The 22,181-nt window shown below is 45.5% G+C and overlaps 1 protein-coding gene across 3 annotated transcripts in view; it reads right to left on the reverse strand.

Moving 5' to 3' along the window:
* HSD17B12 (hydroxysteroid 17-beta dehydrogenase 12) overlaps window positions 1-22,181 on the reverse strand; it is a 224,916-nt gene that overhangs the window by 124,028 nt on the left and 78,707 nt on the right. The window contains exon 1 of one of the 3 annotated variants that reach the window (XM_030559999.1): window positions 19,558-19,765. The exons of the other annotated variants lie outside the window; for them this stretch is intronic. Coding sequence (XP_030415859.1) covers window positions 19,558-19,723 — 166 coding nt within the window. The 5' untranslated portion in view covers window positions 19,724-19,765. Of the gene's footprint in view, window positions 1-19,557; window positions 19,766-22,181 lie in introns of those variants that run through there. 3 annotated transcript variants of the gene reach the window in all.

Here is a 22,181-nt window from a genome sequence, read left to right on the forward strand (position 1 = left end):
GCCACCCTGATTCGAACTGCTCCCCTCTAATAGCCCTGGTGTCTGACTGCTCAAAATCAGCAGCCAAGCTGTCTGCCTCAAACACTCCACCCCTGAGCAAACCTTTCACTCTTAGGCGTTGGCTACACTGGCGCTTTACAGCGCTGCCACTTTCTCGCTCAGGTGGGTGAAAAAACACACCCCTGAGCACAGCAAGTTACAGCACTGCAAAGCGCCAATATAAACAGTGCCCCAGCGCTGCAAGCCACGCTCCCAGCGCTGCAAGCTAATCCCCACTGGGAGGTGGAGTACGTGCAGCGCTGGGAGAGCTCTCTCCCAGCGCTGGCACCGCGACCACACTCGCACTTCAAAGCGCTGCTGCGGGAGCGCTCCCGCGGCAGTGCTTTGGAGTTACAAGTGTAGCCAAGCCCTTAGTTTCACAAAGATTATGTAATCTACAACATGCGGCTATGACCTTGGCGATATTACCCTCTTTGAGATCTAACATCCCATAAAGGCATTGCCAGCATGCCCTTAATCTGCCAAAGGCACACTCCACTGTCATCTGGCACCTACTCAGTCTGTTATTGAGCCACTCCTTACTGCTGTCCAGGTTTCTCATGTAAGGTTTTATGACCCACAGCTATAAGAGGTATGCAGGGTCTGCCAGGATCACCATGGGCATTTCAACATCCCCCACTATAACTGTCTGGTCTGAAAAGAAAGTTCCCGCTTGTAGCTTTCTATACAGGCCGCTATTCCTGAAGATGTATATGTACCTTCCTGGACCACCCTGTGTTGATGTCAGTGAAATGCTCACAGTGACCCACAAGCATCTGCAACACCATGGAGAAGTACCCCCTCCTATTGATGTACTCCATTACAGGGTGGTCTGATGCCAAAATTGGAATGTATGTGCCATCTATTGCCCCTCCACAGGTAGGGAAACCCTTTTTTGCAAAGTCGACCACTATTTCATGCACATTTCCCAGAGTCACAACTTTCATAGCAGGATGCGATTAATTGCCCTGCACACCTGCATTAATGCAGCACCAACAGTTGACTTCCTGACTCCAAATTGATCTGTTACCAACCAGTAGCAGTCTGGAGTCACCAACTTCCACATAGTGATTGCCACTCGCTTCTCTACCGATAGGGCAGCTCTCATTCTGGTGTCCTTGCGCCGCAGTGGAGTGAGCTCCGCACACAGTTCCAGGAAGGTGGCTTTCCACATCCAAAAGTTCTGTAGCTACCTCTCTTCATCCCACACCTGCATGACAATACGATCCCGCCATTCAGTGCTCGTTTCCCTGAGCCCACAAGCGATGGTCCACCGTCTGCAGCCGTTCCGTGAATGCCAAAAGCAATCTAAAGTCACTCCTATCCATATCACACAGCATGTCAGGCAACTGGGAGTCTTCTTCAGTTAGAAAATTCATTATTAACTGCACTGCCATCCACAATGTCTTCAAAACAATTATCAAAGCATAGGAGAGCAGTGCAAGACCCATCCCTTCTCTCAAAGATGCCAGGGTGAACAGCAAAGAATGGCCATTGAAAAATGTCGCAAAAGAAAGCCGGAAGCCCATGGAATGCTGGGACAGAAAGTAATGCATTACAGGACGTTGAGCCCGGTCCTGAGATGCACCACATCTGCTCAGTCTTCCCATAAGACCTAGCGGCAGAAGGTGTCAAGCTTGACTGTGGGATAGATACCCACAGTGCACCGCTCACGCTGTCGATGTTAGTGCCCCAAGTGTGGATGTGCTCTGCTGATAGATGAAGTGTGAATATGCAATACTGATTTTTGAGTGGCGACAGCTTTTGTCAACAAAATCTCTCATGTAGACAAGGTCTAACAAACCCCTCAGACACTTGCTCCTCCTCTCCTCAAATTATGGGGTGCAGAGCACTGGCTGATCACGTGGTGCTTAGGCACAGCAGCTTCTCTAAACATCCAGATTCTGTGAAGTACTTAAATGCCTGCAGTAGCCTCTATAGAGAATAAGGAACAAGCCAAGAAGCCTCTGATAAAGTTCTGATGCAACTAGAGGAATCTGTAGTGTTGTATGAAGAGAGGCAAGAATTGTGAAGGAAAAGCTGCCTGCACAGTTAGAGCAATGAGCTACCTTAGCGAAATATTTCACACAGGATGGAGCAGGAGTCCTGGCAAAAAAATAGGTCCTGGGATAGGGAATAGCGGGGAAATGAATTTCTGGCCAGACACCAAGTCTAGAAAATTTCAAAAGTTGAATATCCTTTGGAAGGTTAGGTGACTAAAACCAGGAGATTACCATAGAAATGCATATGCACTCTTAACTACAGTTAAACAATCACTATTATGTCTGCTATTAACAATGTTAGATTTGTATTAGTTTACTAGAATTGGAACTTGCTTTCTAAAAGGCAACTGAACACAGGTATTTCTTACATGGGGAAAACTCAATCTTTCATTTTTATACTTAAGGTCAGCAGACCAGTTATAGTCTAGTATTCTTAAACTTCTAGTTCAGATAACTGAGATCTTGATGTGGTTCTACAGTTTTCAGAAGAATGTTAAAAGGATACAGCAGAATTCCACTTTCATAGTCAAAATGACATCCCTATAAAAACTTGTTTCTCTTACAAGGAAAGAGATGGCTTTTCAAGCTGCCAGCTGGGCAAATTCACTGTGGGATCTAAAAGTCAAGCTGGGTTATTTACACATTTTCACTGGTAACAAAAGTGATGGAATTGAAATAATTCTGTTGCCTTGTGAGCCAGGTTAGAGCTCTCCGTGACAGTGGTGTTGGTTCTGCAATACTAGTAGGAGTAAGAAGTAGGAAAAACTTTTTGTCCCTAAAGTAACAGATCAAGCTCCGCACATACAAAGGAGGTAGCTCCATGTAAGAAAGAGCCATTTTATTTGCTTATTTTTCAGCATAGATATAAAATGTCTGCAATTTTCAAGTACAAAATAGTCTAATTCCTCTGTTAGTCAGAATTCTGTTTTCCCACACAACACGTGTTGATTTTCAAACAGTGCAGGCAAAATGGAACTTGGTTTTAAGCAAGGGGTACTGATGAGCAACTAGTTTTAAAACACAATACAAATGAGAAATAATTGGCCGAACTTATAAGGGCACACAACACTCAACTTGCGGGCATTTCTGTCACGTGACAACTTTTGAATGTCACATCCAAGCAATTTCAATTTTCACGGAATATTCTTTGCCTCGGTGTCCTGAACTCCTACTGATTTGCAGGAAAATCAAATTCCAAAAGGCTGAAAATGGGGAACACCTGGAGCCCTGCCATCTATTTAGCACCGTCACAGCTTCAAGCACCTCACAATTGTCTATAGCTCAAACAGTTAGTTGATGGCACCAGCTAATGCCTTCCAACACAATACCACTGCTCATCCTTCCAATAGTTTACCATGTTGACACTCTGAATGACCATCTCCCAGACAAGTGATAATCAAGCATGCACACAGCCCTGGCATTGTGGGAGGAGGGAATGGCGGACCCTAACAGGAGAAATGGGGGAAACAGCCACTAGCTTCTGGGGACAAATGGACTGAGTGCAGATGAAACCCCTGAAAGAGGGAGATTTGGGGACCCTGGTTTGGGGGAACAGAGGGCACAGGGACAGTAGGAATAGAGGCACACACGAAGTGCCAGCCATGGGAAAAGGAATGGAGGCACACAGAACCCCCCGAGGCAGATTGGGGGAACTTGATGGAAGGGACAGAGCCCCTGCAGGGGAAAGACTGAGAGGATTGGCAGGGAATGCAAGGAGCCCAGGCAATAAGCTCAGCTTACAGAAGCTACGAAGTATGTGTTTCCCTAGAAACAAAGTTTTCCCTGGGCATATTCTATTACTGGCTTTAGACCTTGCACTGGCTACAGCTTTGCAGTTATTCCTGAAATCAAACTCCAATGCCTGGTCTACACCTAAAAACTGAGGTCAGCCTAGCTATATTGCTAGGTGAGAGATACAATTCTCTCAGAATTTTCAGGTTTTTGCATTCATCCTAAGGATGTAAACATTGTTTAAAAAGTTAATTGCTTAAATGATTAAAAAATATTTCATTTAAACAGTTATCTGATTAAAGGGCCAGCACAGGGCTGCTCTGGCTGGCAGGGCCCCTCCGGCTGGTGCGGGGCCAGCCGGCAGGTTAACAGTTAAGGTGGGTTAACTGGTAAGACTAATGCTTACCTGTTAACAGGTTAACATTTTACATCCTTAATTCATCCCCCCTTATTAAATGAGCATCACTCTAAACATTCTTCTCATGTCTTTAAATTCTGCTTGTGTACTTTAATCATCATAAGACCAGAACACTGTTCAACGTGTACTCCTATTACGCATACAGTAACTATCTTACTACTTCTGCTGTTTTATCATTTCAGTTTAATTGACCAACAATACATTGTGTTCTGTTTTAGGAGTATAGCCTGGACAACCAAGATACTGCTATATACAATTTTCTGCTGAAATATCTCAAATGAGAGGAGCAGATGTTTCTTAATGGTTTGAGCAGCAGCATCTTATGCAACAACTGGAGCCTTTGTCTGTTTATCAGAGTTGGATCAATTTGTATCTAGTCTCTCGGGCCTGGTCTACACTACAAAGTTTTTTTCAGCACAACTGCCAGTTTGGGTGTGAAAAACACACCCCTTAGCCAATATAGCTATGCCAGCAAAACCCCCAGTGTAGATGCAACTATGCCAACAAAAGCACTCTTCTATTGGCACAGCTAACGTTATTCAGGGAGGTGGTGTAGCAATGCCAGTAGGAAAACCTCCTTCTGTCAGCATACTCCATGTCTACGCTAGGAGGCTGCGCTAGTATAGCTATATTTGCAAAGTATCTGTAATGTAGACAATGCCTCAGTGCCTTCACACTAATTTTTCTTTATTTTATGACGGCAGTTGTTTTGTAGTCTGGAAATAAAATTGTTTCACTTATTGAGCAAATGTCCGCAGGAAGTTTAACAGAAGCAAAAATTTAAGTAAGCCGTTTCTTTTACATCTTTTCCCACTTAGTGCACTTTGATCCTGGCCCTGATGTGGGCTGGTTCTTGGATATCTCCCTCTGAGAAAAGTAAATCAGGTTACATGCTAATTTAGTAGTTTAGCGATGGGGACATTTCATATTTTCAAGTTATCAGGTAGCCTAGGATAGATTCATGATCAATACTGCTGGCCAGTATAATCAACCTGAATTGTCAACTGCTACTGAAACGGACTAGAAACTAGTTTAAAATCTATTAAAGACATAGGTCAATAAAGAATGATATAGTCTTACACAATTTATATCTCCATTCTGTTGTAACTTCAGATTCATCACTTAATCTGGAACTCAAGATCCAATCCTTATGAAATAACCTAGCATTAATTTTTATTTAATACATTTTATTAAAACTCTTGAACTAAAGTAAAATCAAGAAAAAACATATCACCAGAACCTACATGCTATTATTAATTACACAAATTACCTTAGAAGAAATTCTTAAGGTTGCAAAGTTAAGCATTTAAGTGTGCAACCTTAACTTGGACCCTTTGTGCATACTATTCTTTTCACAGATCCCTTGCCTCATTCAGTGCACAGGATGCACGCTGCTTACTGAATTAGCAGATATTCAATATTTCGTTTTCTCCTCATTCAAGAATATGTGGCTCTAAGTTTATTTACTGCACACTATCCAAATCCTGCTATGAAGATGGAATTAATTTCCAAATGGGCTTTTTCTATTGTGCTCATCTGAGCGCGTCACAAATATTAACTTATTTTCACAACACCCTTGTGAAACGAGAGGCTATTACTATTCCAATTTTAGATGGGGAACCGAGGCACAGAAATTAAGGTCAAAAGCATTCACTAATGTTGGGTGCCAAATTTGTCATCTCTAGTATCTGATTTTTCAGAATGCTTAGCAATATATTGCACTTGGTACATTAAAAGTGCAGATTCCATTGACTTCAGTTGCAGCTGGGAGTGCTCAGCACATTTGTATATCAGACCCCAGGTGTTTCATCAGGTACCCAGAAAACAAGAAACAGAATTAGTGACCACCTGTAAAAAATCTGATTTAAGCAACTTGACTAGCATCACATAGGAAATCGGTGGCAAAGGCAGGAATAAAATCCAGTTCTCCAGGGAAAAATTCAACTGTCTTAACCCTGTCACCCTCCTTTCTCTTGTTGCAATCCCCAGCCGTATTTACTGCATACATTCTAACATCTGCAAGAAAATAAATGGGGGTGCTACAGACAACAGCCTTCTTTTCTACACCACCTTGATTCACCACAAGTGGAGATCTATCTTGGGCACTGAATGAGGCAGGCTGATGTGTAAAAAAATGGCATATGATCACAAAACTAAAGACTTAATCAATGCATAGGGGACCAAATGAAGGTTGCACAGGTGGGATGACACACCCTGCCAGAGACACTCAGATTTTTTTCAAAAGGTACACAAGTTAGCCAGATTTGAGCAGTTTTTCATGGGGAAGGCGAAAGAACTCCCTGACATAAAGGTCATGACCCTGTCAAATTTCAAGTCCCTGGTCCAAAGCATGGGAGAGAACTACAGCTTCTCAAAGAAATGACTGCCAGAATTTAATATAGGCAAAACATTTTTCCCTGGCCTCATTCTTCGTAATGGCTAAACTGTTCCTTTTTGGTTGAAACTTTCTAAAATAATTCAGGCTGAGGTGGGCATGCAGCATGAAAAATTTCAGCTTGAAAGGTTAATTTGGCAAAGATATAAATTGCTGAAGAAAATGCCTAATAATGGGAAGTGTTGGGCAACCTTAACAGGCAGTGCTACCATCCACACCTACAGTAGAACCTCAGAGTTACGGACACCTTGAGAAGGGAAGTTGTCCATAACTCTGAAATGTTGGTAACGCTGAACAAAGCGCAGTTCAGGCTCCAGGTCCTGACACTCAAACCCAGACTCCAGCAGTAGCTGACCGACAGCTTCCTTGCAGGCAGTTTCTTTCCCTGGATCAGACTGAGTTTGCAAATTTGTCTCACTCCTGGGCAGGGGAGGGGTGTGTGAAAAGAGTGTGTCCACCACCTGACCAGGGGAGGGGGCTGAAAGAGGCACAGACCCCAGTGCTGCTTCTGCTCTACCTCTCAGGCTGCCTTGGGCTGGTAGCACCAGCATCTTCACATCCTAAATGTAAGTGGCTGCCCCACATGTGAGGGTGGGGGACAGGCAGCCCGGGTGTGCCTACCTTTAAGATGCAATACAGGAACAGTACAGTATTTCCTTTTTTTTTTTTTTTTTTTTTTTGGTGGGGGGGGTCTCCGCTGCTGCCTGATTGGTTACTTCCGGTTTCACATGGTATTCAGTTGACTGGTCAGTCCATAACTCTGGTCTTCGTATCTCTGAGGTTCTACTGTATAAGAGACTTCAACATAATAGTCTATACTAAGCAGAAATTTAACAATTCTCATTCACTAGTAATTACAATGGGTATCTCAAATATCTCAACTTTTAAAAACAGAGCATTTCAATGAGTTTTTAATGGGACAATATTTCAGGTTATTTAAAGTGCAGAACTTTTTTCTGTTGTCTTCTCCTTTTGGGATTTGTGTGTGTTCACACATAGGCACACTTTCACACTCACATTCTGAAAATAAAAAGAGACCAGTATGTAAAAATAAAGAGACAAGCTAATAGAACAAAAAACAAGACAGAAAAGGGAAAAGTGCAGTACTTGAAATTACGTGGAGAATTTGCAAACTCTTCAGCTCTTAGTCTTCTGGTCAGTTATTATAGGGAAGAGGGGTAAACAGGATCGTCCAGGGATCTTACTGTGCAGTTGAATATATTCATAAATGATCTGGAAAAAGGGGTAAACAGTGAGGTGGCAAAGTTTGCAGATGATACTAAACTACTCAAGATAGTTAAGTCCAAAGAAGACTGCGAAGAGCTACAAAGGAATCTCACAAAAGCAATTTGGCAACTGAAAAGTGTTCCCATTCTTCTTGCAAACAAGGCAATTACGGTAGTCTTTCCATTTTTAAAATGGGTTACAGTTCAGTAGTCTTTATCTTCTGAAATCTAAATCTTGATAAAGAAAAGTTGTTCTAAAACTAATCAAGATTAAATCCTTTTGAAGTAGAAAACTTTAAATTTTACGTAAAGTCTGTATAGCCATACAAGTTGTTCCTCACTACAGTTTGTAGTTTTATTTCCACTCTACAAGATGCCTTGATACTCTTCTCCGAGGGAATAGTGAGTTGAAATAGAATTGGAAGTCAGGGTGTTAGACCAATATCAGAATTTTTCCTTTCAGATTGTGAAATAAGTTTCCAAAGAAAGTATCAGAAGTCCTATTGCTTGGGACACTTAAAATGAGACTGAATAAGAGCAAGAAACTGCACCAAAGAGCACAGAATGGTAGTGAGGTGAACTGAATACCCTAATAGATTTATTCTGATTTTTCCAGCTCTTGCTGGCTTTAGAGGAAAACAGAGGCTCTGAACTTGAACTCAGTTACTGCTGAGAGAATTCTGCACCAAAAAAAAAAAATTCTGCACATTTGTCGATAAATAAATGTGGAGGCTTCAGTATGGCAATAGGGAGCACAGGTCTCTGGCTGCATAGAGGTGAGAGATGACCCTGCAGCCCCCACCCAAGACTCAGGAGTGAGGCTGCACCTGACCCTGACACAGTGCAAGGGCAGGGCCTGCCCCAGAAACAGCCCAGGGTCCTGCCCCTCCACTCCAGGCAAGCGAGAGGGACAGAATCTTACACACATGCCCCACCATTGCCCCCAATCCAGGTGTGGGGCAAGCAGGCTCAGCCTAGCAGGATCCTAGTGACAAGAGGCTTAGTGTAGGGGATCCGGGAGTGGAGTTAGGGTTCTACATGGGGGCAATCTGGGTGCGGTCAACTTGGCAGCAGGTCTGAGCGGAATCCGGATGCACAAAGGTTCGTTGGGGGGTTCCATGTTCAGGGGGAATGGGACTCCTCAGAGGGGTCCACGTGAAGGTGCTTGGGGTCAGCAGACGGGAGGTCTTGGTTTGGGGGGGTTCAGCAGAGAGTCCTAGGTGGGATAGGGGTCCAGGTGTGCAGGGCTCATCAGGAAGGTCTAGATGCCAGGGTGGCCTCAGCGGCGGATGGTCTGGGGGCAGCGGACATGGGGCTCGGTAGGGGAAGGGGGGTGTCTGGGTGAAAGGGGCTCTGGATGCAGAGGGTGAGACCCAGCAGGGTTGAGTGCGGGAGGTGAGGCTTGGTGGGTGGGAGGGTCCGGATGCACAGGGGTTGGAAAGACAGGGAAGCAGTTCCTCATACAGTGACCCCTCCCCGCACAGATGAGGAATGGTGGGGGCAGAGAGAAGGGGGTGTGGAACTTCCTGCAGCTGGGGGAGGTTTCTGTGGGTGGGTCTGACCTGGCCCCAGCCCCAGCCACTCCTTGTAGGGGAAGAGCAAGTCCCATCCTCCCCCTCCCCCAGCCCAGACAGGTTTAACAGCTGAGTCCACTGCAAGGTAGGAGCCACCAACACCAGCATCCACAACCCCGCCCTCCATCTTGCACTGATTTACCTCTCCGCTGCTCTGAGCGCCTGAAACACAGTCGTGCTGCTGGGGAGGGTTGCATGACAGCTCTTGCTGCTTCCCTTTGCTTCCCTATCAGAAAGTCATTTTTCTGCAGGGAAGCAAAGAAATCTGCAGGGTACATGAATTCTGCGCACGCAAAGTGGTGCCGAATTCCTCCAGGAGTACTCTGTTCAGCTTTTATTTTGGTTTGCATACTTAGCCTGTGTGTTTTTTAATCTTTGAGATGTAGGAAGCTCCTGTTCATTAAAGAGCAGAGGCAGAGTACAAGTATGCCTTATGAGTAAACAGGAGCATCATTCAAACAGCAAAATTAAGGTTGCATGGGCATGTATCTCAGCTTCATATTTCCAGGTTTTCAGATGTGAGTTTTGCTGAACTCCGCGTTCTGGAATGGTATGAAATATCACTGGGCAATCATAACTCATTTTGAGATTGAATTTTATATATACACACAATATTGATTGGTACTGTATATTTGCATATGATAAAGGCAGTTATTCAGTAAGTGAGCAACAGAAGTTGTCCAGCTGTATATATATCAATGTATTATCAAGACACTGTAAATGAGACATACCTGTAGCCAGTTAGCAAATATTTTAAAGCATAAATTTATAGATAGCAACCTTATCTAATTTTAATGGTTTTTAAACCAGTTTAATTAGGAAAAAGCCAACTCAATTTAATATGCTTTATTATACTGCTTACCAGTTATATCTTGCTTATTCTGTACTCCTCTATACATAATACCCAAAAAAAGAATTACATTCCTCCTACCAGCAGATAAGACAGGAACCGCACTATCTGGATGCCATTCACTTCCCATATATAAAGAAGCTTCCTGGCTGCAACTGATAGACACCTCTCAAATAACAGTTTCCAAGCAGGTGGGATGTCTAGGGTGAAACAGTATAGTTTGAAAAATAAATGGAAAACAAGTTACCCTTCTATAATTTTCCTTGCGGAGCATTAATAGTTTTAAGTACACATTTCTGAGAAGACTACCTTCTACAGCAGTGGTCACCAATCCGTGGATCACAATCAACTGGTCGATCCTGGAGCCTCTGCCAGTCTATCACAATCTGTGGGCCCCACACTACTCCCAGAAGCTGCTAGCATGCCTCTGGGGCCCCTGGGGGGGAGAAGGCAGCTCTGAGCGCTGCCCCCGTCCATAGCACCATCTCTGCAGCTCCCATTGGCTGAGAACCAGACAATGGGAGCTGCAGGCGCAGCACTTGCAGGCACGGGCAGAACACAGAGACAGGCTGCCCCCCTCCCCAGGGGCCGCAACCAGCTGCTTCCGGGAGCTGGGTGGGGCTGGGGTAGGCAGGCAGCCTGCCGGAGCCCCACTGCACTGCCATCTGGGAGCCACATGCTGAAAGTACCTCCCAGACAGAGCCTGCACCTTGCGTCTCCTCCTGCACCCCATCCTCCTGCCCCAGCCTGGAGCCCCCTCCTGCACCCAAACTCCCTCCCAAAGCCTGCACCCCTCACTCATTCACTCCAACCCACTGCCCCAGGCTCAGCCAATGCACACTCCACAGTTGAGAATGTTACATTGATTTGTAAAAGCAGCAAAGAGTCCTGTGGCACCTTATAGACTAACAGACATTTTGGAGCATGAGCTTTCGTGGATGAATACCCACTTCGTCAGATGATACTTGACACTGATTTGTGACAATCCCTGAAGACTTTTGGATCTATAAACCATAAATTACACTAATAAAAAGTAAAACTCATGAAATGTTCAGTGGATTCTATGAGATTAGGTGCAGTGTGACCATATGACCCCTGCACCCAAACTCTCCCCCACAGCTTTAATCCCTCACTCCTGCATCCCAAACTCTGCCCCAGGCTCAGTCCTAAGCCCCCTCCCACACTCCAAATCCCTCGGCCCCAGCCTAGAACCTGCACCCCCTCCCGCACCCCTCCTCCCTGCCCCAGCCCAGTGAGAGTGAGTGAGGGTGAGGGAGAGGGGAATGTAGTGAGTGGGGAAGGGCTCCAGCGAAGAGGTGGGGTAGATCCTGGGTTGATCTTAAATTGAAGAAGTGATTTTGTGTGTAAAAAGGTTGGAGACCAGTGCTCTATAGGACACTATCTACCAAGAGAAGAGACAATAAGCCCATTCAAAATCTCTGAAGAAAATAAGGCCATTTACCCCCTGAGCTAGTGAATCTATTCACCTCTTCATCTTTCAGGCAGTTTGTCAACCCCCTTATCAACTGAATGATTTCCAACATGGCATTCGCCTCCCACACACACTACCAATGACATAGGCAATTATAGCAAAACCCATCCAATCTCAGGTTCCAGCGTTGTCAACTACTGAAATAACCATAATTTTTTTCCAAAGTAGAACTTCACCTGTCACTTCGCTTTGGTACAAACAATTATGTAGGTAGACAACAACTGGACTAAAGCCAAAAGGCTATTCTAACAGGATGGAGTGAGGAAACACCATTTCCTATGAAACCTCACTTGGCTACAACTAATGGAAAGATCAGGTTTAAACTTAACTCATGAACAGACATCTTAAAAGCAACTCAAAAGGCACTAAAAAACTACATTCACATTCCTTCGAGACATAGGTACAGCTACCCAAATCAGAAAACATGTACTACTCACTAAAACAGAATTCAAGGAAAAGAATGTGGAACACAAGAACTGCTGTACCAGATAACACCAACAATCCATCTAGTTCAGCATCCTGTTGGCTAGCACAGAAAGATTGTATCAGAGGAATGTACAAATCTCATGTAATGGATAGCTTTGCGATAACATGTCTACAGAAGTGCTTTCCTACCCCAGGCAGTTTTATGGGGGGCTGTTAAGAATTTATTTATCTCTTGTAATTTCCAATAAATCAGGTTTGTAACAGAAACTGAGTTGCAACATTAATTATGGAGCAGATATTGCTTCTTGATAAGAATGATAATTCTTTGGGTAACATGTTATTTGCCTTTAAGTTAACATTTGTTGATAGTTGTAATTTTGGGTGGCCAGCTCATTTGGTCAATAAAAAAGGAGAACTATTTTAACAGGCTGTTTAAGCTGTATTAGCAGTATTCTCAAATTCAAGTGAACTTTAATAACTCAATAGGAAAAATATGTAGATCAACATACATGACGAACTCTTCTCCAATGCAATCTTCGTTTCAACTCTGGAACCATATACTTATGTCCCAATGAATGGTGGCTGTCTGAATTGCTACTATACTACTGAAGATCACCTGATAATTAAGAAAAGTTCTTACATTTTTCCCACTATCATCCTTTCTAAGAAATGTAAACTTATAAACTTTGTTACACATCATCATTAGTAGTAGTATTACTATCATATTGCCTAGGCTCCCTAGTCCTGGACTAGTACACCATTTTGCTGGGCACTGTACAAACAGAACTAAAAACAGTCCCTGCCTCAACAGACTCACAATCGGAGCACATGGTAATCATAAATATACTTTAAAATATGAAAGAAGGAAACTATCAATAGTTGAATGGACTTTTATAAAAGTCCACTATATGTGTTCCCTCTATAAAGCTGAACATGCAATTTCTTGGTTTGATTATTTTGTCTTCATCTATTTAGCACAGGCTAGCCTACAGTGTTTTTAACACATAAAAAACCAAAACAGCAGTTTTGTTCATTGCTTAATTTGTACATCAGTGATACTGAGAAAGCCAATGGAAATGTGCACAGCTCTGAAATAGCTGCTGCAGAGCTAATGAAGAAAGGACAACCTCATAAATATGTAGGTCTCATAAAATAAGAATAAAAAATGATGTTTAAAAATCACAGGACAGCTTTAACAATGTTAGTCTTGTTGACTTAGATGAAATGCTGGGCTGGAACATTTGGTTTCTTTTAAATACGCTGATAATACTAGCTACAAGGAGGAAAAAGTGACAACTAAAACGTTTTCTTATAAAGAGAAAAGAGAGTGTTAGCTTCCCTCACTGAAAACTGCATTTCAGCTAGACGCCATATAACAAAGAAACAACCAAATCATGCTCCTTCATTCAGTTATTGGTGTCCTGGAGATAGAGCACTGGGTGGATACAAAAATCTGTACCTGCATCCAATCCATGATCTGTAAACTTCCAAGGATATAAAGCTGATATCTGCAGATTTGCAGGGATCTACCTGGAGACACAGCAGAACAAAACATCTGGTGTTGTGGCAATGATAAAGTAATCTGAATATGACAATAGCATGTATCATTATAAAGAGTGTTCTCCAGCCAATAATGAATGTCAGCGAAGTGATAGCTATGTTAACTAACGTGAACTGTTTTTCGTAACAATAGTAATTTCATTTCTCCAACTCAACCAAAAGTTGAAATGTAACTGCAATAAAATAATTCCTGTCATGATGAATCTATATTTTAAATCATACCTAGTTCTGTGCAACCAGATTTTAAAGCTCACATGCATTACGTTTTTTACGTGGGAGGGTTTTAATGTAGTCTAATCACTGTTTGGCACTGATTAACAGTTGGCAGAAACACAATATTGCAACATACCTGCATCAAGATTGCAGTTTTACTGATGAGTCAATGCAAACAGAGCTGTCTCTACTGAACCTGTTGAATCAGTTAAGAGTATATATTTTGAGAACATGGTACTCAAACAAGGCAAGTCCTGAACAAGAAATTCTGCTCAACTCAAATATTTTTCCTGTACTTCTGGAAAATAGTTTTTAGTAGTGTCCATGAAATGCTATACACTGTAAAAAATAAGAGACTGCAATAAAATATGGAAATTGTCAGCCCAAAAAGAGAAATGTTCAGAGTACTTAAAAGTGAATTACTAAGAAATCCCAACATAACCTTAACCATAGTTGTAACGTTAGTCTGAGAATTTGACTTGGAGTAGGGATCGTGGGCTAGATCTACAAAAAGGACATAGGTGTTTAACTACCACTGAGCACATGCACAGCCACCTTCTAGCCCACGTGCCTAGACTAAGGCAGGATCTTGTAACTAAGCATTTTCCCATCTATCTTGCTGCAGGACCTCATCTGGTAGGCATTTTCAAAGGATACCAAAACCAACATAAAACAGCTAGAGGACGAGGAGGTGCCCCGTTTTAGCCCACTGGTTAGAGTACTCACCCAGGATGAGGAGACCCAGGTTCAATTTCCTCTTCTGCCTAATCTGGAAAAGGGACTTGAACTTGGGTCTGCACTACACCCAGGAGAGTGCCCTAACCATTGGGCTATAGGGGTAGAGCTCAAGCTCTCCTACTGAAGCTGTTCCACTGTGTATAAATAATTAAATATTCACTTAAGTAAGGGGACTGGACCCCAGGTCTTCCACCTCTCAGATGAATGCTCTAACTACTCAGCTATAAAGTCATGCTCGCTCTCTCTTTCCTCAATGAATATTTAAAGGGATTAGGCACCAAACTCCAGGAGAGGGTTCACAGATGTGAATCCTGAGCAGAGGAAGGTGCCTAAGTCCATTTGAGGAATAGGGCTTGAGACCCATACCTTTTTCTGTATTTCCTGTGGACTATCTTAGGTGGCTTCCTGCTTAGCATGCTGGATCCCATTCTTAGTCACCTTAACCTCCCCAAGCATTGTATAGGGAGCCTAGGCACCTAACTCAGAGCTGTAGATTCCACTGGGTGGTAATGTGCCTAAATTAGGCACCAAAACACTATGAATTGCATTGCCCAAGTCCATTTGTCGATACAGCCCCATGTCTTCTTTTCCAGAAAGCACTTATTATGGGCACTTCTGGAAGTGAGTAATACAGCATCTTCTAACAGCAAGAGCAATAATATGCAATCAACCTGGTAAGCTTCCTCTTAAACAATTCTTAGGGAAACCTACACACAAGTACTATGCATTAGAGATGTACTGCACTTTTACTGTTCACTGAACTCTTAAGAAATTTGTTAAATCCACATTGTCCAAGGTAAGCTAACTTTTGAAAGTATACTTTTGTATTAGGGCCTACTGCTAAACAGCTGTGCAGGAATCAATAGTAGAAAGCATCACAAAAATGAATCTTTTGCAAACTAGTAAAAGAGAAAGATGATGGTAACTTCAGTGATTTAACTAGTGATTTAAACTGAGGCAGAGTCATCAGAGCAAAGATAAAAATCACAAACTCCTGAGGAAAATATAAGTGTTAAGAGAGCTGAATGGAAAAGGAGAAGAAGAATAAGAAGTTGTGTGCATTCAGCTAAACTGCAAAAAGAATTTGTTTCCAATCCGTGTCATTTCCTTAGGTTTGACTCCTCTTATTTGTCCATATTGCCATATTAGTATACAATTATAACAACGTTACAATAATAGAAAGATTCAGAATCCAAACAAGTCAATTCAATGTCACTACTGTACTGGCAGTTTGTATTTAAAGAAAAGCTACAAAGCTCAGCATGACAAAGATAGACACACAACAAATATATCATGTCACTCACCTCCGTCCTTCTCAAAAACTCAAACTTGTGAAAACATGATGGATACTGCAGGCACTGAAAGCAATTTAGTTCAGTTCTTGATCAACATAAACGGTATGAGAAGTAACTGTTCTCTTTTAAAGAGGATTTAAATCAATCATATTTTAGTTGCTGTCCAACATTTGGTCCAAATAGCCTCTACTCATTGTAGAACTGACACTTTCACTTAGAGCTTTAAATCCCCAAAACTCTGTTATAGTATGAATTTTTCTTTACTAGCATTAATAATCATTAAGGCTGCATGTCTGTCACAGAGTGACTTTCTGTGACTTTTGCAATGGCCGGTGCTGGCTCAGGGGCTTCCTGACTGGGCAGCCCCTGGGCCAGCAGCAGCTGTTTGGGTGTGTGGGAGGGGGCTCAGGGCTGGGGGGAGAGGGTGGCACTTACCTCGGGTGGGAGACGGGAAGTGGGGAGCTTCTTAGCTTCCACCAACATGTCCCTGCAGCTCTTAGGTGGAGGGGTCAGGGGGCTCCATGACCTGCCTGCACCCGCAGGCGCTGCCCTCAAAGCTCCCATTGTCTGCAGTTCCCGAACAATGGGAGCTGAGGAGCCGATGCTTGTGGCGGGAGCAGCGTGCAGAACCCCCCTGGCCACCCCTCCCCCTAGGAGCTGCCGGTACATCCAGAACTGAGTAGGGAGCCTGTGTGCCTCACCAACCCTGTCCCCTTCAGTGCCAGTTGGGGTCCTGGGCTGCGTGCCACCGCACGTCCCCACCCCAGTACCAGAGAGAGTCACAGGCTGTGCACCACCCCTGCCTCCCCCCACCCTGAGCATCCCAAGACCCCTGGGCTCGTCCCCTCCCCACCCCCAGAGCATCCCAGCCCAAGTTTTAGTTAGGGTATATAGTAAAAGTCATGGACAGATCATGGGCTGTGAATTTTGTTTACTGCCCGTGACTTGTCCATGACTTTTACTAAAAATACCTGTGACTAAAACGTAAGCCTTAATAATCACCAACTAAATGCAGGCCCTAGTAGCTGTTTTACTTTTTAAAAGTATAAATACTACCAAAATGCTACTGTTATAATAAAACAAAAAATTGTCAGGCAGGTACAAATTGTGAACAAAATAGCAAGAGAAATTACAAACAATAAATTGAAATTGAATAGTGAAATGTTCCAACAGGTGCATGACTGGCACTTCAGTGGCTGTTTGGAAAAGATCCCGGGGTCACATTCACTAACATTTTTTTCCTCAGAACGTCTAAAATTCAGGGATTATCTGTTTAACAAATAGGGATTGAGTGGGGTATCAAATCCATAGATCAAATTGGTCACAATACCATAATCAGAACAAAAGCCCCTTGGCTCCCAATCTTGCATTTAGTCCACTAGACCACATTACCGTAATGTATTTATGACAGTCAAAACAGAGAATTATCAACAGAAAATGTTTATACTAAAGCCAGATCCTTCGTCCCTTTACACACTTTACTATTATTTTTTCTCTTGGAACCTTCAGTATAAATCTTTATCCCAAATTTGGGACATGTAAGCTTATATGGCTGAGACATTGAGGGCAGAATGAGTTGTATTTCAGGGGGCTGAGGTTATCCCTCAAGCACATGTTCCAGATACACATAAACCTGTATCTAAGGGTATGTCTACATCTACAATTTTGCAGCGCTGGTTGTTACAGCTGTATTAGTACAGCTGTATAGGGCCAGCGCTGCAGAGTGGCCACACTACAGCAACCAGCGCTGCAAGTGGTGTTAGATGTGGCCACACTGCAAGCGCTGTTGGGCGGCTTCAAGGGGGTTCGGGGAACGCAGAGCAAACCGGGAAGGAGACCAGCTTCGCCGCGGTTTGCTCTCGCGTTCCCCGAACCCCCCTGCAACCGCAGGAAGGAGACCTGCTTGCACGGGGGTTCGGGGAACGCGAGAGCAAACCGGGGAAGGAGACCAGCTTCGCCGCGGTTTGCTCTCGCGTTCCCCGAACCCACCTGCAAACCGCAGGGGAAGGAGACCTGCTTGCACGGGGTTCGGGGAACGCGAGAGCAAACCGCAGGGAAGGAGACCTGCTTGCTCGGGGGTTCGGGGAACGCAAGAGCAAACCGCAGGGAAGGAGACCTGCTTGATTACAGAGGCTTCCTCAGGTATGCTGGGATACCTGCTTATTCCACGGAGGTCAAGAAAAGCGCTGGTAAGTGTCTACACTTGATCCCAGCGCTGGATCCTCTACACCCGAGACAAAACGGGAGTACGGCCAGCGCTGCAAACAGGGAGTTGCAGCGCTGGTGATGCCCTGCAGATGTGTACACCTCCTAAGCTGCAGCGCTGTAACCCTCACCAGCGCTGCAACTTTGTGATGTAGACAAGCCTTAGACTAATTTTCCATTGTTTTCTTTAAACTAATTTAACATGCAGTGTGTCTGGGGTGCAGAGGTTTAAGCTATACTTAGGGCCTTACCAAATTCACAGCCATGAAAAACGCTTCACAGATCGTGAAATCTGGTCTCCCCCCATGAAATTTGGTCTTGTATTTTTTACTGTATACTATACAGATTTCATGGAGGACACTAGTGTTTCTCAAATGGGGGTCCTGACCCAAAAGGGAGTTGCAGGGATCAACAAAGTTGTTTTAGGGAAGTGGCGGTATTGCCACCCTTACTTCTGTGCTGTCTTCAGAGCTGGACAGACAGAGAATGGTGGCTGGTGGCCAGATGCCCAGCTCTGAAGGCAGTGCCCCCACCAGCGAAGTAAGGGTGGCATACCATGCCATGCCATCCTTACTTCTGCGCTGCTGCTGGTGGTGGCTCTGCCTTCAGAGCTGGGCTCCCAGCCAGCAGCTGCCACTCTCCAGCTGCCAAGATCTGAAGGCAACGCCACTGCCAGCACCAGAGCAGAAGTAAGGGCAGCAGTACTGCAAACCCCCCTCCCTCAACTGCTTTTGATCAAAACCCCTACAATTACACACCGTGAAATTTCAGATTTAAATAGCTGAAATAATGACATTTACGATTTTTAAAGCCCTATGAATTTGACCAAAAAGGACTATGAATTTGGTAGGGCCCCACCTATACTACAGCTTTCATGTAGTTTTGGATGCATGCAAACAGTTCATGGTGAGAAGTTTTGCTGGATCACTCTAATTTGGATTTGCCCTGCCCCCCCCGCCGCCCCCCCCCCGAACACGTTCCCACAGCCGCAGCTCCCTGCTACCAGCGGGGAAACCCATCTCCCGCGCCTGCGGGGGAACAGATCAGGACCACGCCAAGAAGCTGGGGAGGCCAGACAGGCCAGCCCCACGCGGGGCAAAGGTGGCGACCAGGAGTAGGTCTCCGGTCCTCGGCCTACCCACCCCCTCCGGGTAGGGACTCAGGCCGGGTACAAGGAAGGGACTCGGCGCAGCTCGGCCCCCAACCCGGCTCGAGGGCGGGGAGGCTCCCTGGGGCAGTGCCAGCCGCATGGGGCTTCCAACGCCGAGGGCTCCAACCTCAAGGGATCCCGGCGGAAACCCCTCGCTGAAGAGGGAGCCCCAGGTCGTTCCGGGGCAGGGTGGGCTCAGACCAGGGGCGGGGGAGGGGGCAGCCCCAGAGAAGCCGACTCACCTGCCCAGGCTCCCAGCCCCGGGCCCAGCACCACCGGGCTGCCCAGCACCCAGACGCGGAGCCCGGCCAGCAGGCGGTAGGTGGCCCGCACGGTGATGTACACTGCGCTCAGCACCCCCACCCAGTAGAGGAAACCGCCGCTGAACAGACTTCCCGGGACCTCCATGCTGCCGTGGCGGCGGACAGGAGCACACTAAACCCTGCGGTCGGCGCTGACCCACACCGTAACACCGCCCACCCGCCACTACTTCGCCATTGGCTAGGCTGCCTCTCACTCAAAAACATACTCCTCTTCCATTGGGTAGCGCTTCCGCACACTGCCCCCAAATCTACGGGCCCACGCAACTGCCTTCTGATTGGAAGATGGGGATGCTCATCAAATGCTCCCATTCATCAGGCGCCTGCACGCCACATGGTCGACTTTACGCTTCTACAGCCTTGGTAGAGACACGTGTCAGTCACACAGACTGTTTGGCCGCCGTGTGGTGCTGGCGAGGCGCGTAGTTTGAACTACGGTGCAGGGTCTCTGTGAGCTAAGCCCGTGGAATTCCCCGCTGGCAGGACCGGCGCTAGAGTTTTTCCGCGGCCTAGGCGCACGGCCATTTCGCCTGGTACGACTGCGGCAGATCCACCGGAGCCGCCTGCCGTGCCCCCTCCCCCCGGCAAAATACTGCCCCCCGAAAATGCTTGATGGCCTAGTTCACCTCAATGGAAGCGCCAGCCCTGCCCGCTGGGGAGAAAGAATCCCCAGACTGGCCCAACTAGGGGACAAACGGGCCACTGTCTGGGGACCTCCTTCAAGCCCTGAAGGCAGGCGATCCCAGCAGCTCACCAATACCTGTAAAGTGCAGCTTGCAGTTACTGATTTGCAGCAATGTGCTTACCACCAATATTATCATACTCTGCACAACTATGTATAAGGTTACCAGTGTTTAGGTACCAGATCTCATTGCAAGTAGGGGCCTCCTACTCCTGCTTTGGACTGTGATCAAAGCTGACAGGTAGACAGGAGTCCCAGCTGTGCAGTAGTGGCAGATGCCTAAGTTGCTAAAATGTACAGGGCAGAATGTTTGACTCATGTCATGGCACAAGACCACATACAGACTAGAAATCAGATATCTGTGCTGTGTCACAGTATGTAAAGCTTTGCTAAAATAAGGGACACAAATGTTCGTTTTCAATAGGACACAGAACCACATCGGGGACATTTTGCTTCTCCATTGGAAATGTGCAAAGCCAACAAATCCTCATCCTCTAATGAATGAATTAGGAGCTTGCTAGACACTTGTGAAAAAAATAAGAGCATCTAGAAATGACAGTGTAAGACAACTTTATTTCAGCTAGGACCTACTGCAAAGATTTCAGCAAGATCTTTTCTTCATGTGAAAGGTAAGTATATTGTTGCACTACTGGAAATAATCAGGTTGGACCTGGTCAATAATGATGTGAAGAATTTCAACGAAAACCCAGCCTGCTGTAAATAGTTTTGGTGAGTCAGTAGATGAGGCTCGTCCCACAGAATCAAAGCTTCACAAATGTCCCATCATAGATAGTATTAGCAGCAACTAGGCTAATTCAGAAACTGTACCATCTGTCCGATGACCATGCAATTCAGTGTCCTGTTCACATGTACCGTAGTCATTAAAGACCTGGTCGCACTTTTTGCAAGCAGAGGGGGATTGTTTCTTGTCCTAGCCCCATTGCCATTACGAGTAATACATTTTGCCTACCTTTTTTTTCCTGCCAGGTTCATAGACTACAAAGTATTTTGCTTCACTTCTACTTGTTACCTTTAAGAACATAATAGCCTCAATGAAGTAAATTAAGTTATGTGGGTGATTATAGATGTACTTTTATAATTTATGGCAGGGGTTCCTAAAGCTATGAATAGGTGCTTCCTCCTTCCCGGCCCCCACCTCAGCATTTTTTAAAATAAACCTAATCATAATGAAGGCCAGTAGTTTGTAAAGCAGTTTGAGTGTCTTTGGGAGGAATGGTTCTGTAACAGGGTGCTTGGAGGGCCTATCCGCCTAGTGGCTGCATGCCTTACAACCCCTTGTTTTCCTGGTCAAGATGCCTTAGTTTCCTCTGGAGGGGCACTCCAAGCAGGGAATCTAAACATGGAGGCCAGTTTGTAGAAATTTTGGTGGTGCCCAGAACCTGCCCCCCCAACTCCGCCTCCACCTGCCTAAGGCTCTGGGTGGGGCTTCAGGGGGAAGGTCTGGGGTGCAGGTCCTGGGCTGGGGATTAGGGTGCAGGCTTTGGGAAGGAGTTTGGGTGCTGGGTGCAGGCTCCGGGCTGGGGCACAGGGTGCGTGTGCAGGAGGGGGGTGAGGGCTGCAGGCTTTGGGATGGAGTTTGGGGCAGGCTCGGCTGGGGGTGGGGGTGTAGGAAGGGGGAAGTGGTGCACGCTGGGGCAGAGGTGCAGGGCTGCAGGGGAATGAGGGTTGGGCTGAGGATAGGGGTTCATGATGCAGGGGAGCTCAGAGCTGGGGCAGACGCTCAGGGTGCGAGGGGATGAGGGCTCTGACTGGGGCAGAGGATTAGGGTGCAGGGGGATGAGGGCCCTGGCTGGGGCTGAGGATTTGGGTGCAGGGGGATGAGGGCTCTGGCTGGGATGAGGGC

The sequence above is a fragment of the Gopherus evgoodei genome, chromosome 4 (assembly GCF_007399415.2).
Source record: "Gopherus evgoodei ecotype Sinaloan lineage chromosome 4, rGopEvg1_v1.p, whole genome shotgun sequence".
Classification (NCBI taxonomy): domain Eukaryota; kingdom Metazoa; phylum Chordata; order Testudines; family Testudinidae; genus Gopherus; species Gopherus evgoodei.